Below are 16,856 nucleotides of genomic sequence, written 5' to 3'. Positions count from 1 at the left end.
GAGGGGGGAGGAGTCAGAGAACGTTGAGCTGGAGTTTGGGTGGCTTTGGGTCTCCTCTCTCTGATACGTGTAGTCATGAAGGAGAAGAAGACTTGTGAACATGTGAACAAAGTAGAGATCGTAGAAAAAGGATGTTAAATGTTCTTAATCCAAAATAACCAAAATATTATTTTCATAACATCATTAAATTTAGATTGAGGCAAATTTGCTTCTATTTTAAGTGTTGCATCATGTGGATCTCTTCATTTTTCAGCTCATCTGCTCAAAATAACTGTAAAACTACAGAAAGGAAGAAAATACTAATAATTCATCTCAAAGTCATTATGTAATAAAGCTCCTGTGCTTTAATTCCTCAAAGTGTGTCCTCCTTAAAAGTGCAGATAAACCACAGATTTTGAGGTAACAGATGTGTTTGTTTGTGCTCGATCTTCAGCTGCTTAGAGTTTAGTGGAGGACAATCGGGATCCATTAGTGGGAAGAAGAGACTTTGACTTGCAGAAGCTTCAAAATTCAACACAGGTTCTCCATTTCGCCTTTGCATAGGTCATATTTATTAATAAAGCGACATAACTCCATCATATCTTCACAGATTCAAAAAGACAGAATTCCGGATTAATCCAAATTCTGGATCTGTAGTGGAATGTGTGAGCGTGTATCTTCAGAGAAGACCTGAAGTCCTACAGTGAGGTTAGAAGAACATCTCAAAATATCAGCCTTATAAAGCTGAGAAAAAAATGGAAAAGAAGTTTTGCTTGGTTTAAATTAAGGTATACCACAGCTGAAATATTCTATAAAACAACAAAAATTCTCGACAGCAGTGGAGTCAATTTTAAAGTCTTTCAGTTCTGAACATATCAAGCACATCCTTGCATGTATTTTAATCTGGTTTGCTTAAAAGTGAGAAGAAACTACTCTTGTTCTCATATTCTTAATTGCAAAGTCCTGCTCAAGTCCTTCAAAAATGACAGATTAGTTCAGGAGGTCACCAACTGTCTTCTTGAGGACCAGAGTCCAGCAAAGTTGGGAAATATTTGGACACCTTGAAGTCTGGAACTGAAAAATCCTGGTTTAGTTTGGCGTGAGCCTACCAGATGGATGGGGCCTTCCATTTCTGAAGTTGTGGGGGCATTTTACATTCCTCAATCAACTGTATCACATGTGCTAGGAATAGCTCACACACTGTCCCAGTAGAGTAGACATAAGCTTTACACTACTTCTAGCATTAAGTTGTGGGACCCTGGTCACATTTTGTAGGGTTTTTTTTGTCATCACTTTCTAGGTAGATGAAGGGCTGATGTGATAGAGGCATATTCCTTGTAAAGCTGATGTAGGAATAAGGCCAAAAATAGGCCCATGTTTTAAGGACATAAACCAGATTTTTTTGCTACCAAACCCTGGGTTTTCCCCCCACAGGTTTATGGAAGTTTGCAATCCTCAAAGAAAAGAGATTTGTTGGGAGTCATTAAAGCTCATCAGGGTGTTCTGATGACGTATGACTTCAGGAGAACTTAATAGGAAAATACCAACCTGCACACAGGTAAGTCAACAAACAGTCAATAAAATAGTTAAAGTAGAGGAAAATAACTTTTGGAATGGAAAAAGTCTAAATCCAGCTCTTAAAGCAATAGAAATGTTCTTAGAAGAGCAGTGCTAAAGGGGAAATCGAAACTCACAAATGTAAAAGGTTACTTGGTCTAGAGTAGGGGTGTCAAACCTGTCCACAGCAAGATTTCATTTGTTTAGTCAGTAGGTTAGACTTCAAACATGCCATCAGTATGTTTCTGCCAGAGATTGTTTATTATTTATTTTTGAGGAGACCAGCCACTGGTTGAAGTATGAACGGGAGAGCTAGTAACGCTCAACATGGCATCTTCAACACAAACAGCCAGTCAAAACCGGATCAGATTTTATCAGTGGTTTAAAATAAGTTTCTGAAACTGTATTTTCACCTCCAGTTTCAAGAATTTTGGTCTCTCCCCTAATCCTGAAGTCTAGGTGGCTCGTCTTGCATGATGCCAGAACTTGCTTATAACTTGCTTTGTTTCTATTTAGCTGGAATGAAAACCTGCTGCAACATCAGTCCAGAGAGGACAGGTTTGATAATAATTGGAAAACAGCATAAAGCAAGAAAAGGCTAGTAATTCATCTCACAGTCATTATGTAAGGAAGCTCACCATTCCAGAGTGGACAGGTTTGACATCCCTGGTCTAGACTCTAGATATATTGTCCCATGCTAAAGTATCTTGCAGGTTTCATTTCTCAAATCAAGCACTGTTGAAGGCAGTAATTAGATTGTCCATTAGGATCAAGCTGCGTTCTGCAGGAATGTAGATCTTCAGGATCTCCAAAATTGATTACCACTGGTCTAGGACATCCAACATCCATCTAGAACAATCGCACACGGGTATAGCACACCAACTCAAGTTTTGGGGTCAAGCTGGTGTGTGCTGTTACAGGTTGGGTCTTTTTTAAGGGGCCATAATTGCATTTAAAGATGAATGCTCCTCAGTGTGTATGAGAGCATGCTGTAGCAGACACAAAGAGCAGATATGGACCAAGTAAACAAAGGCAGAAGAACACCCATAGAAAAAAAAAGCTAAACATCTCATGCAGCTTTGCCATCAAGCTGCCAGCGCTCAGAGGGAGCAAAATTGGCCCTGCTCCCTCCGGGTGGGTAGATGGCGCTCTCTCCCCACATCACTCTTAGGGTGATGTCCGCAGCACAGGGCGTCTGTGAGCTGATGTATCAGAACCGAGTCGCTGCGTTTTTTACTCCGAGCACGCTGTGATGCTACTCGGCAATGTTGCATCAGCAGCAGCTCGAAAAGAGGCAGTGGCTGGCTTCACATGTATCAGAGGAAGCATGTGTTAGTCTTCACCCTACTGGTGTGTTGGGGCTTACCTAATGAGTGGGTTGTGTAATTGGCTGTGCTAAACTGGGGAGAAAATGGACAAAAATTACAAATAAAATTATATACTTATAAAAAAAAGCTAAGCAGTTGGGTTTGGAAGTTAACTTCACTTTAAAACATCTCATATCCAAATCATTGGGGTGTGTGTTGTGTTGAATGCAGTACAGTCTGTTGCATGTTAAAGGTTTCTCTCAGACAGTGACCTCTGTCTTGCTGTTGGTCTGGTAGGTCTTCTGTTTGAGAGGGAACTGGTAGGATGAAGGTCCTCCGTAGGTCACAGAGTGTGAGAAAGGCTCGGGCAGCGTCTCTGTGCTAAACTGCCTCCTGTTGCTGTAGGTCTGCCTCCGGCCGGGGTTAGCGGGGTGTGAGGTCTGCCGGAGAACATGCCTGGGCCCAGAATCCCAGGCTTTGAAGGCTGATCCGGAGAGCAGGGGGTGAGTGGGGGTCTTTGGGATGCGGGTCCGCTCCAGGTGGCTGCTGGGGATGGAAATGGAGAGCGGGGAGTGGATGTCATGGGACGCAAACCCGTGATGCATGTAGGACTTGTCCTGGTGCAGGTAAGACTTGTCTTTAGGGTGCATCTGGATTGGTTGGAAAGATGCAGGTGGGGTTTGGTATTGAGAGAAATCCATGAGCGGGTAGCTCTTATAGTAACCTCTGGCAGCAGTGTCAGCTACGGGAAATAAAGAGAGAGAGAAATGTGAGAGAGAAATGCAGATTATGAAGAATATTAACATATGTGGCTTGAATTACATCCCATGTATTAGGATATAAAATTTTATCATGAATTTTACTGTAATTGTTTTACAGTTTAACGCAAGTGTCCCCAATAACATTTTACATTTTAATGCGTCTTTATTAACTTAGCATCTGTACCACAATACAAGCAGAGATGCCGTAGTTGCGTTTTCTTGTGCAGATGCTATCTTATGGATGGTATTAACAGAATTATTGTTTTTGCATTCCATATGGTTACAGTATGAGAGCATAGCAAACAAATTGGCTTAACATTGACACAGTCTGGTAAAATAAAACAAAATGTACTGGTCCAGATGAAACTGAACTGTTTATGTTTGTTATCAACTTTAGATTTTTTTTAACAATGGCCATAGTTTTGTGCAAGCAGGACTTACATTTGCTGTGTTCCACAGAGGCAGCTCTTCAGTAGTTGGCTTTTATTGCTCTACTCTTGTATTTTAGCAGCCAGCAAAGTAAATGCCAACCGTTTGCCCCTCTTGGGGTACCTTGGTCTAAAGCAGTGGCTAGTATATTTAACAATGGCATTTTCACAAAACAATTAACCCCTTAACAGGCCAAGAATCTTGTCAATTGTCTGCCTGACATTACACAAAATTGTTGAATGTAAATAAGTTATTTTACTGCAAAAAATTGGTTTTGTATCACCTACAATTGTAGCCCATATATGGGACAAGGCATTGTAATGCAAAGTTTTAATGCAAAAAATACAGTTGGATGTTTTGTAAATTGTCAGAATCAAGTTCAGTTTTTTCCTGTCAGTCTTTTACTGTGACAGGTTTAAAAGTATTCTACTACTTTTTGCTGTTGCTGAGCTTGCCAGTGCAATCCTATTTGTTGTTTTTTTTTAAATAATAATGGCGTCACTTACATACAACAGTGTTTTAGTGCCACTGTTTAAAACTAAATAGTAGACGTTGAGAATAATGTTGTAATATTTGAAGAATTGACTCAGACTGTTTTAATAACAAATCATAATTTTTATTCTTGGAATACTCTGACTTTATTCTCTAAATTTCATTTATTCTTGAAATGTCATTATGACATTTATTTTCTCAAAATATTCTGACTACATTCTTAAACAAGAAAGAGGTTACACCTGACCATAAAACTGTAAAATCTGTATCACTGTATAAGATGATTGATATCTATTTTTAAAAACAGATGTCTTTTCTAATAATATTTTTGTTAAACCCTTAAACTAAAGCTGGAAGTCTACACTCCAGTCACATATACAAAGTTTCATGTCAAATCCACAGTGGTGGTGCACAGATACAAAACTACATATATTGTCCCACTTTCGGAATCCTCTCAGGCCTGACTGTATATATTGATGCAGATGAGGAAGAGTGAGTGTAGTGATTGTATATAAACAGAGGGGGCAGTGTCATTTCAGATTAGCACATTAATGAAGTAGAAGAGGCTTCAGAGCTCTGAGGTCATATTACTCAGATATGACTTACCTCTCTCTGCTTCCAGAGTTTACCTGCAAGCTGTGCTCTCTGTCTCTGCTCATTACATTACCAAAGATTCACTAGTGTTGTTTGTGCAAAACTTTGGACAGAGAGTCAAATGATATTTCTATTTATGTAAAAAACATAGTTTGGCCTATCATACTGTATATGCAATAATACATCATTATCCTGACTCTTTACTGTATGATAACCGTTCTCCACTGCACATGTTGAGGCACTAGAGAAGCATTCAATAACTTTTTTTAGAGGAGTTTTATTTTGTCAGGTTAGTAATACTAATAGTGAAGGGTAATCTGTGTCTCTGTAGGTTATTTATGTTGTAAAGCTCATATGGACAAGCCAGTATCCTGTTGGAACAATGTTTTGTGGACAGATGAGACCAATATAAAGCTTTTTCATTTCAATGAGAAGCGTTATGTTTGGAGAAAGGCCAACACTGCATCCAGCATAAAAAAACTTTATCCTATCTGTGAAACACAGTGATGGTAGTATCATGGTTTGGGCCAGTTTCACTGTATCTGTGCCTGGACGACTCACCACCATTGAATTCAACAATAAATTCTGAGTTATATTGGCAAATTCTTAAGGAAATTGTCAGGACATTCGTCAGTGAGCTGAATCTTAAGAGAATGTGGGTTATTCAGCATGACAATGACTCTAAACTTTGACTCTAGTTAAAGACAATAAAGTTAAGGTTTTTGAATGATCAAGACAGACTTTTTCAGACTTTAACCCATTAGAAATGCTGTAGAAGGAACTGAACACAACAAAGTTGAAGCAGTTTTGTATGGAGGAACAGTTGCAGTTATTGCTGCACAAGGTGTTCACACCAGATACTGCATACAAAAGATCATAAACTCTTACTATTCACACTTATATAATATTGGGCCATTTTCCTATAAATAAATAAATGACCAGGTCTAATATTTTTCGCATTTATTTGATTGTTTGATTATTGGTGTTCTCTGTATCTACTTTTAGAAAATCTGATAAAGATACCCATTCTAATAACTGACACAGGCATTCAAACTTTGCACATATTATCTTATATTATAATCCATAATAAGCAATGATAATGGAATATGACAGTCAGGGACAGTCAAACATAAGCTAAATGTGACATTTGTAATCCAGATCTAATCATCCATCACCAGTACATGATCATACCAATGCATTCGTTACTGAATACAATCATCAGTCTCATAGCAGTCTTCTCAGAACAGAATCAGCTGTTTCTCAAACAAAAGAGAAACATACTCCCTTTTAAAATCCTTCTTTTCAAAGAACTACTGTATGAGCAGGTTGTCTACAAACTTTTGGAGATGCTGTATAATGTACTCCAAAAGTGAGGCAGCAAAGCATATGCTTCTTTTTCGTACATTTGTGACAGATTACCTCTAAATGAACTTTTCTGTTGTCAGTAAACAACAAATTGGAACTAAGTGGTTTAATCACGGATGGAATAGCTTGTAGATCAGCGACTGTCTTTGTCTGTAAGTTTGTTTTTTCCTCATTTATTACATTTATTTATCAAGCTACTAAGAGCACTTGACTGGATGACAGTACAAAAAACCTTGAGGAGGCTCTAAAGGTTATTCTGCCACTGTGGATCATCGTCAGGATTCTGCATGCTGGCTGTAGATTACACTGGTGCACAGCCAACCAGAACAGCGGGCCATGCACTCTCTATAGACACATGTCACTGGGTGGCTGTCAATGTATGTGCGTGTGTATGTTTGGGCCGCATGTATATCCGCATGTCTGGATCACTGTGTTTCTGTTGCCATTGGCCTTGTTTTATGAGATGGCAATGTAGGGCATTCTAATGACCTTGTCCTACAGCTGTAGACAACATGCATCTCTCACATCACTGATCTGATGAGCTCTTTTGTGTGTTAGACTGTTCTTTTACAGTGTTAACTTGTGTGTCGTTTTGTTCTTTTCTGAAACATTTATCATTCATACGACTTTATATATAAGACAACCCAACACATTAAACAATTTATAAACACACATTAATAAACCTGTAAAAAAAGGCTTTTTACAAGCACAATCAACACCAATCTTTATGACAACTGCCTTTGTACAGATAACCTTATATCTATAACTATCTATAACTATTTCTCTCTTTTAGGAATAATCTGTTATTTTTTTACCTTAATGAAAACAAATAAAATTAAAGCAAATCATTTTTTAATGCAAAAAATATTTTTGAAAGAAAGAATGATTGATTTCTCTCTAAAGTAATCCCCTATGTTTCCCAAAATTACATAAATAGCTGATCAGCATTTAAATTAAATTTAAATTAAATTTATCAGTCAATAGCTGGTCGGCAGAGTGATTTATCTGTCTACTCATCCTTTTTTATTGCCTTAATTGTTTTTAGATTCATTGTTAGATTCCCTTTATCAATTTACAGAGCAAAGCCTGATGAGACCAAGATTAACATTTATTAATCTGATGGAAAAGTGTAGAAACAGAAAGGATAATCTCAAACATACCAGCTCATCTGTGAAACACAGTGGAGGTAGTGTCATGGCTTAAGTTTGCATGGATAGGCTCATTAATTTTGATGTAAAGTGAATTTTGTCTGTGAATTTAAAGAAAGATGAAACCAATATTTTTGCTCAGAAGAGAAATGTGTGGTTTCTGACTGTGTATGTAAATACCTGGAAATAAAAACTGAAATGCTGATCTTTTGTCTCATATTCATCATTTAATGTCAAACCCAAATGATTTCAGACTACAGCAGAAATAAAGGGATCAAAATCACGGTTCCAATACTTTTTGGGGGGACTGTATTCGTAATATTTTAATTCAATTACATCCAAAACATGGTAGGCGCCATGTAGCCATAAGAATTTTACCCTGCAGTAAAGTCTTGGGGGGAAAAATTGCTGAACTTGATTTTACTGATTTGATTATGGTTAGGTTGTCACTCTTCATCAGCATCATTGTATTACGTAGTATTACGTTTTGGCAGTAATGCTGAGTGTACCTATGAGTGCTGTTATAAACAGACTCCAGCATGTAAGGATGCATGTGTGTCACTATTGGCTTGTTTGTTTTAAATGGGCAGCTGTAGCCAGCGGCTGATTAGATTCTAGAATTGGATCTGTGTAAAGCAGGACAACCGTACGCCCCTGAATAAGCCCCCTTTTACCAAAGGGCTTCCCCAGTTCTATCTATCAAACAGAGTGAAGAAGATGCAATAATAGTCCCTTTGATTAAAACCTTAAAGGAACTGCTGCTTCTCTTTGTGAATGCTGAATGTAGTTATAGAAATTAATAAATGATGAATGATTTGTGTCGAGAGTCTTTTGATTTCATCATGACTTATAAATGGTTCAGATTTTCATCAAAACATTTTTTTTGGGGTGACAAATTATATATATTATGTTTGGTGCGTGAGTTCTCTTACCCACAGCCTTCAGCGAGGTGTACTTGTTGATTGCGAGGCCTGGCAGACTGCTGTTGCTCTGGGGGTGAGGGAGCCCGGCTGTGGGGCTAAACGATGAGAAGGTGGTATTGTTCAGGTGGTATTGCTCTGTAATGAAAGAAAGAAGAAACGAGGGAGAGAACAGACGTTAAACGAGGTCAGAAAACAGCAGGGTTTGGAAGCTGAGCCAAAAAAGCTGATTGCAAGAGTAAAAAAAAAAAAACAGGCTATAAGACTATATTTCAGAAAGTATCATTCTTCATCCAGAACTCTTAATGATCCCATAATGCCTGTTTAGAATATTTCTTTTCAACAGTTTGCAAGAAGGAACAAGAATACTTTGATCTGTATTTATTATTTAAGAAAAATAAAGTAGTCTATGTTCTGTAGTAACTAAACTAGTTTGTGACTCCTGTAAGAGTAATAGGTAAGGTAGTAATGTACGCAGTCTATAGCCCTATCTGGACAAGATTAGTTTCTCAGGGGAACGTCAGTGACAAAATTCCTGCATCCTGACTGCAATTTAAAAAACGGAGGACCAGTGATTTTTTTTTCGCTTGCTCAGTAGCTCCTCCATTTCCACTCACTGTTTTGTTTAAATGGATCTCTGTGAAAAAGTGCGCCCAGATTTTAACTATGGAGTGTAGCAGTACGTGAGGTGACAAAACTCAGAGATGTGTGTCTGGACCGGACTAAAATACCGGAGGCCCACGGAGTTCAGCAAAAAACAGTAGGTAATTCAGCCTGTAACTTTTTTAAGATTACGTCTGAGAAAAACACATACATGGTCAATCTGGACGGGAATAAAATCACAGAATGACCCCCCCTCCCATAAAGTAGAGGAAATTACCCCAGGACCCCCTGAGAAATACAAACCCAAGTTAAACAGTATAGAAAATGCAAATAAAAAAAATTATGTGGTCAAAATTTGGTCCACTATTGGGGAAATCTGCAGCCATGATTTTGTAATGTGCGCAGCATGTTTTTTTGTATTGTCTTTTTGAAAAATACATACATCTATTGGATTGATTCTGTCTGCAAATAAATAAAGGTTAAAACAAATGAAAGTCAAAAGTGAGAAACACTGTTTCTGATTTATTTGCATTTTTCATTCTTACTCTGTAGCTAATTCATTTAAGACTGATCATAAATTACCCAGTCATTACTATTAAACATATACAGTTTGTATCTTTTGTTGCTGTAAGAACAAGGAACTGGGTGTTTAGATTTAGATTAGACTGATTTATTTTGTGTGTGTGTGTATGTGAGGATGCAATCTATTTTTTATCCACTTTTTCTTCAGTATGGTCTCTTAGCCTTTGTTGGATTGGATGTGTGTGTGTGTGTTTAGAATGTGAGAGTGTAGATCTGGACTGGGATGAAACACTATGAAAAGCATGGCAGCTCATATACAGTATCAGAGAACTAAACCTCCCACAGTTACTGAATTAATAAAGGTCTACTGGGACTTGGAGCTTAGCTGTATGTTAATGATTGCTGTGTATGTGATTAACAAATGAATTCTACTGTTTCAGTTGGAGCTCATATGGGTGGAATATGGGTTCCAGATGGGTTCCAATAGAGCATGGACTTTGAGATGGTTTGTACCCAAATGGGTCCCGGTTCAATCATTACAGCCCACTACAGTCCCACCTAGGTCCCCATTGAGTGAAGTGTGCAATTCAGGAGAGGCCCATGTTTAAGTCTTATTGGTTCCATCATGAACCCTTTTGTTCTGATGGACACAGGGTATCAGCATCCATCAGCATGTATCAACACTGGTAATGGAATGAATGGCATGATTGGGGGGTACAAATCATGAAATCATGAAACACATTCCCACATTAGACAGACATTACAGTCTTCCAATCAAAACTACACATGAATCAGCCATAATATTAAATGCATCTGACCAATACAGAGTTTAGGTTCTGCTAACATTGCTTAAATAGCTCAGATCTTTCTAAATATGTTTTTTGGTGTTTAGCTTCAAGACATTAGCAGCAGATCTTTTAAGTCCTGTAAGTTTTGAGGTTGTGCCTTTAAAAAGGCTTGTGCACCCAATTATATATATATATATATATATATATATATATATATATATATATATATACACCGGTATATATATATATATATATATATATAGATATATATATACAGTTCAGTCTAAGTATTATTTAGGTGGTGGGTCATTCTCAGCACTGCAGTGACACAGACATAGTGGGTGTGTATTTATGTGTGTTTTATAGGGATGAGTGGATCAGACACAGCAGTGCTGCTGGAGTTTTTAAACACCTCAGTGTCACTGCTGGACTAAGAATAGCCCACCAACCAGAACAATACAGCCTGCAATTTCCTGTGACCAGCACACCACACTCTAACATGTTAATACCCCAACACACAAAACATCATGCCACTACAGCACTGCAGTGCTGAGAAGGTCCCTGCGGGGCCCTGTCTATTGAAGAACAAGGGGAAAGTAGGGTAATAAAGTGTGCAGAGAAACTGAAGGACTACAGTCTGCATTTATAGAACTACAAGTGCTCATATATGCTCAGTCAAGCTACAAAAATGAGTTCAGAAAAAGAATGTGGTCATGATATTCTAACTGGACAATGTATTTGAACATTTGAACTTAACTGAAAAAAAAAACTTAATTTAAAGGATACTAACTGTTACATGGTCTAAATACTTGTTGAGACCAATATATATCATCCATATGGGGAATATACGTGATCCCAAATTCTGACAAGGTATATAAACAACCCTGTGTGTGTGTATGCTCAATAGAGCAGCAGAGCAGATGCCTCCATGGCTTTTTGTGGCCCGTTTACAAGGTGACAGCCTAAAAACATATCAAACTCCAGGGCAGGGCTAATTTTGACGCCTTTTGCTGGTTTCAGGCGTAATGGTGCCGTGACCGAGTGTCCTATTTTGTCCTGCTTGCCCACCTAGTCTCGCCATGCCAGATATTGACCACAGAAAGGTGGCCTGGGGCACTCAGAGAGGCCTGCCCCAGCCTGTGTGGCCTACTTCCGCACTTGGGTGACAACAAGGAGGGGGCACTGATGCAATTAGTGGATATTGGATGTTGTTTCTTTCCTGTTTGTTCCACTGCCCATTAGTTGCGTCTCATTAAATGCGGTACGGTGTGTAGAACGCTGAGCGATGCACGTGGCTCTTCTTTCAGCCTGAACCTGCATCCTGTATTCAGAGAATTACACTGTCATTGCTTGTTAGCAGCAAAAATCAGCTTATTTAATGCTCTAAATGTTCATTAAAGCCAGGAGCACATCCCTTGGTGCATGAGTTTGAACCAGAATTAGGAGAAACAGCATTACTGTCACTACGCTGCTGTGGCACGAAGGCCATGAGAGAACGTCTCTGCGGAGTTCAAAGCAAAGTCAGTTTAATTACAGGCTTGTCAGTTCAGGGTCAGAAGGTCAGCAAGTTTCTGTGCTCTGCGTGTTATCACTGTCGTAACGGTACCATGTCCTGAAATGTTAGAATGTTCTTTTAACTTTTAGCTTATCAAGTATGGTAATGAAGCATTTATTTCCAAGTGATTCTGCACAATTGTTATTAATATGGGAAACACACAGTCACACTCACTATTTGGGAAACACACATTCTTCTATTCACCTACACTTCATCTTCACTGGTCATATGCCATCATACATTACATCAATGCTCTCTATTATTCAGCTACACTGCACCAGTGACCAGGAATTTATTGCAGGAATCACCAAAACTTTACTTGCTGGTGTCACTCAAACATTTTAAATTCTTAATTTCTAACTATATTTTTTATTTCTGCCACTGTTTTAGTTAACTTATTGTTTTGGAAATTAGTATTATCATTAGTGCTGGGCAATATGGGAAAAATCATATATCACAATATGGAATTTTTTATATCACGATAACGATAACGATCGGAGCCTACTTTATTTATTTGCATGAATAATTGATGAAATTACTGTAAAAGCGATAGGGTCCCCACAATATTTTTTGTCACATCGCACAGCACTAATTATCATTATGTATTATCATTTATTTTAATCAAATGTAATATATTCTTTTATTGACCTGTATTTTTCAGTGGTATTTTTGCATGTCATTATTATTTTTTTTTTTACATTTTTCATTTACTCTTAACATTTAATCATTATATATGTTTTTCTGTTAATAAGACACTATTTGATAGCCCTTTGTTTTTAATGTTTCAATGTTTTCTACTTTCATTTCTTTTATTCACTTTTGTGATTAAATTTAAGGTCTATATGTAAAAGGGTGTTTTCTTGCTTTACATGAGAAGCAGGTTTACGGTATATAAAGTTAAATTAAACACTTCTTCGAGTGTACACTATTATTTTTGTTGCTAAACATATTTTATTAGCAGTTAGTGGTTAAGCACAGTAGACAGAGAAATGTCCTTATTTTATTATATTTTCATAATTTACCCTTTTCTTCTTCAGTGTAAAAATAATGTCCCATTAAAAACACAGTTTTTTTTACAGAAAGGGTATTATTCTCTCTATTTTAATTTCCTAATCATATTAGTATTCTCACTTCTCACTCAGCCTGTGTCTAGGTACTTCTTTCAGCTATGTTTCAAAGTTGTACTAAAACATTTTATAAAACAGAGCTGCCAACTATGTTTTACTGCCAATTCAAGACAGGTACCTTCTAGCTTCTGAATTTTCTTAGAAAGCAACCTGCAAACAGCCCAATAAAAAATGTACCACTTTTGTGATCAAACTCAGTGGATTTATATATGACCACCTATTTAGCCCCACCCACTGACTTCATGAAGTGTTTAGCTATGACTGATGTTTTAATAAGCCACTATATGCAGCAGACAATCAGGACAGAGGTAATTCACATATACTATATGTGCTCTTTAAAGAATGTCTCACTAGGCAATGTTCACAGTGGCTGGGATTCTGTATACAGGCCCTATGACCTAATTAACATGCTATTTCTGCATCTTGGGTGTAACTACAGTAACTACAGTAAAATAAATTAATCTCATCACCAAAATCATCTTTTCCTCTTTTCTGTTTTAATTAAAGCCTGAGTTGGTTTTCTACACTGCCTGAGGCTCTCGGGACACAGCTGTAGTACAAATCCATGCTTGTGCTCAATATCAGCACTAGTACTAGTGACCATTTAACATCTCCTCTCAATGCCAGCACTCTCGACTGGGTGAAGCCGCACTTAATAATGATGAAGAGTAAAAGTGGAGGCTAATGAGGGGCTGTCAGGCCAAGCATCTCTCAGAGACTCAACCTATTACTATTCAATCCCAGAAACTGCAATCACACCACACTGTACATCAAATTAAATATGTGATTTTACAGCAGTGTAGTGAGCCAAGTGACCTAATGTCCTCATTAAGTACAACTAACTAGACCTTTAAAATTCCTCTTGTGAAAATATGATGGGGTAAGAAGGAGATATTGAAACATTATATGTGTGAATGTAATGAGGATATACAGCTTTGGAAAAAAATAAGAGACCACTTTTTCATTTAATTTATGAATATTAATTTGTTTTCTTTGCATTGTTTGAGGTCTGAAAGCTCTGCATCTTCTTTGTTATTTTAGCCATTTCTCAATTTCTGCAAATAAATGCTCTAAATGGCAATATTTTTATTTGGAATTTGGGATAAATGTTGTCTGTAGTTTATAGAATAAAACTGAAGTCATATTTTCTTTGATAGAAAATTTGTTGCATTGGAAATCAAAACTACAATACAATAATGTAGCTAGATAACACGCTGCTAACGTTAGTATTTTAGTTAGTTTACCGCTAACGTTAGCTAGCTCTCCGCTAACCTTAGGTCACTTTCTGGTAATGTTTGCTAACTCACTGCTAATGTTACTATGTTAGCTAGCTCTCCACTAACCTTAGTTCTCTTCCCAGTAATATAGCTAGATAAGTCACTGCTACTGTTACTATGTTAGCTAGCCCACCGCTAACATTAGCTAGCTCTCTGCTAACCTTAGTTCTCTCCCAGTAATATAGCTAGATAAGTCACTGCTACTGTTACTATGTTAGCTAGCCCACCGCTAACATTAGCTAGCTCTCCACTAACCTTAGTTCTCTCCTCAGTAATGTAGCCATATAACTCGCTGCTAATGTTACTATGTTAGCTAGCTCTCTGCTTACCTTAGTTCTCTTCACAATAATGAAGCTAGATAATTTGCTGCTAACGTTAGCATGTTAGTTAGCTTACCGCTAATGTTAGCCAGCTCTCCATTAACCTTAGTTCTCTATCTGGGAATTTTTGCTAACTCACCGCTAAAGTTCAAGTTATCATGTGCTTTCTCACCTGCATTAAACGCACATTCTGAAAATGTAATACCTACAGCAGATTTACAGTAAATTCAAGGCAATTTAAGATCTTAATTACCCGGATTTTAATTTAAGACATTTTAAGACTTTTTAAGCACCTGCATGAACTCTGTTCTTTTATTTTAATAGCACAGCCCTACAGTCACTGCATGTACGAAGCATGAGAACAGTCCAAAATAAGTAAATAAATAAATAAATGAACTTGTTTTTTGTCTGTATGAGCTGGAAGGTACGCACTCCGCCAGTCTTGTTTTAGGATGTGAATGTAAATTGAGGGTGACATTGAGTGTGTGCAGTAGAGATGCACTAATATGGGATTGAGGGACAATCTGTATGTTTTGTGCATTGCTACTCACATCCTCAGCACAAAGCCACTACGACTGACCACTGTGCGTGGCCATAGCCCTGGAGCTTTCAGTCCAGTGTGATATGTGTTTGTGTGTGTGTGTGTGTGTGTGTGTGTGTGTGTGTGTGTATAATGGCAATCTTTGTTGCCTGAGAGGTAGGCATGTCTGAAATGGGGAGAAGGGGCACGTGTATGTGTTTATACATGGCAATGTCACGCCACGTGTGGACACAAACACAGACTTTACTCTTTTACTCTTACTTTACTTTTTTGTTGTACTTTGTTGTTGCATAATAAACTAGTTGTGTGTCTGCTTACTAAAAGTTTTGTACACATGTACAACAAAAGTGCAGGGATTTCGAGTCTCACACATTGGGCATGAGACACATTTCAAGCAGTTTATACGCTCACATGCCACACCTTGTATCTCTCATGCACAAAAATGAATAGGAGGACAATGTCCATCAAGGTTCGCTTCTATTTTTAACTGTGGATAAAAACATGGAGAGGTTTCCTGCAGAATTAAGAGGAAGCTTGCAATCCACCAGTCAGTAAACTGAGAAATGTATCTACCAAACAGCCAATCAAAAAAAAGCATAGTTATATCTGGATAAGATTTATGTGATCCTGCCAAGAGCTTTCCAAATAAGACTATGCACACCAAGCAATGAATTTGTGCCGTATTGGATGAGTAATTCATATCATTCTCATAGTAAACATAAAAATCAAGCGCTAAATCATGTTCACGCTATAAACATGATAAACTATACTGCCATAAGTATTTACTCAAGCATATGTACTAAAGTGACAATCTTAATTCCTGGATTAATAATTAATATGATGTTGGCCCACTGTTTACAGCTATAACAGCTTTATTTCTTCTGGGAAGGATTTCCACAAGGTTTAGGAGTGTGTTTATGTGGATTTGAGACCATTCTTCCAGGAGTGCATTTGTGCCATTTGTTCAGCTGAATCTGAATATGGCACCTTTAATTACAGAATTACACTAAATATTTTGGAAAACAAATAAAAAATGATATAAATGTATTTTAATGAATTTTGGAACTAAACTAACCACATTTTAATACAGCAGCAAATGATGGATAAGTTAGAGAAGAACAAGATCCATATTGGAGATAAGTATCACTACAGTTAGTAATTGTCAGAAAAACACAGTTTGTTTGTGTCTTTTGGGAATCAGACAGAGACAGTGATGGAGGGAATAGAGGACAGGAGGAAATGGAAGAGGAGCCCAGAAAAGAACTGAGCTAAATAAAAGTAGAGAGTATGGAGGGATGAAAGAAATGTGCTACCTGAGAGGAACGGGGAATTCGGAGCTCAGCGGATGAGCAGGAAGAGGGCTCATGAAACGGAAAGATGAAATGATTGATATCACAAGATTTTTTTTTTAAATGTTACTTTAGAAACAGAGGGTCAATTTTCACAGAGATGATTCTGATTCTGTCTCACTTTCTCCACTCCCACAGGAGCCACTGATCCACACTAAACTACAGAACTTTTAATCTACAAAAAGATCAGTAGGCCAATTTTAATTAAATCAATTTTTAAAC

At 37.6% G+C, this 16,856-nt stretch overlaps 1 protein-coding gene across 1 annotated transcript in view; it reads right to left on the bottom strand.

The window, feature by feature from the left end:
• Window positions 1–1,277: 1,277 nt before the first annotated feature.
• shisa8b (shisa family member 8b) overlaps window positions 1,278–16,856 on the bottom strand; it is a 39,012-nt gene continuing 23,433 nt past the window's right edge. Inside the window, exons 3-4 of the mRNA XM_007259086.4 lie at window positions 8,565–8,690; window positions 1,278–3,585 (exon numbers count right to left, since the gene is read on the bottom strand). Of these exons, the coding sequence (XP_007259148.3) occupies window positions 3,104–3,585; window positions 8,565–8,690 (608 nt within the window). The 3' untranslated portion in view covers window positions 1,278–3,103. The remainder of the gene's footprint in view (window positions 3,586–8,564; window positions 8,691–16,856) is intronic.

Source organism: Astyanax mexicanus, chromosome 15 (genome assembly GCF_023375975.1).
Source record: "Astyanax mexicanus isolate ESR-SI-001 chromosome 15, AstMex3_surface, whole genome shotgun sequence".
Lineage (NCBI taxonomy): Eukaryota > Metazoa > Chordata > Actinopteri > Characiformes > Acestrorhamphidae > Astyanax > Astyanax mexicanus.
The sequence above is the reverse complement of the archived record's forward strand: the minus strand, read 5'-3'. Positions and strand labels throughout refer to the sequence as shown.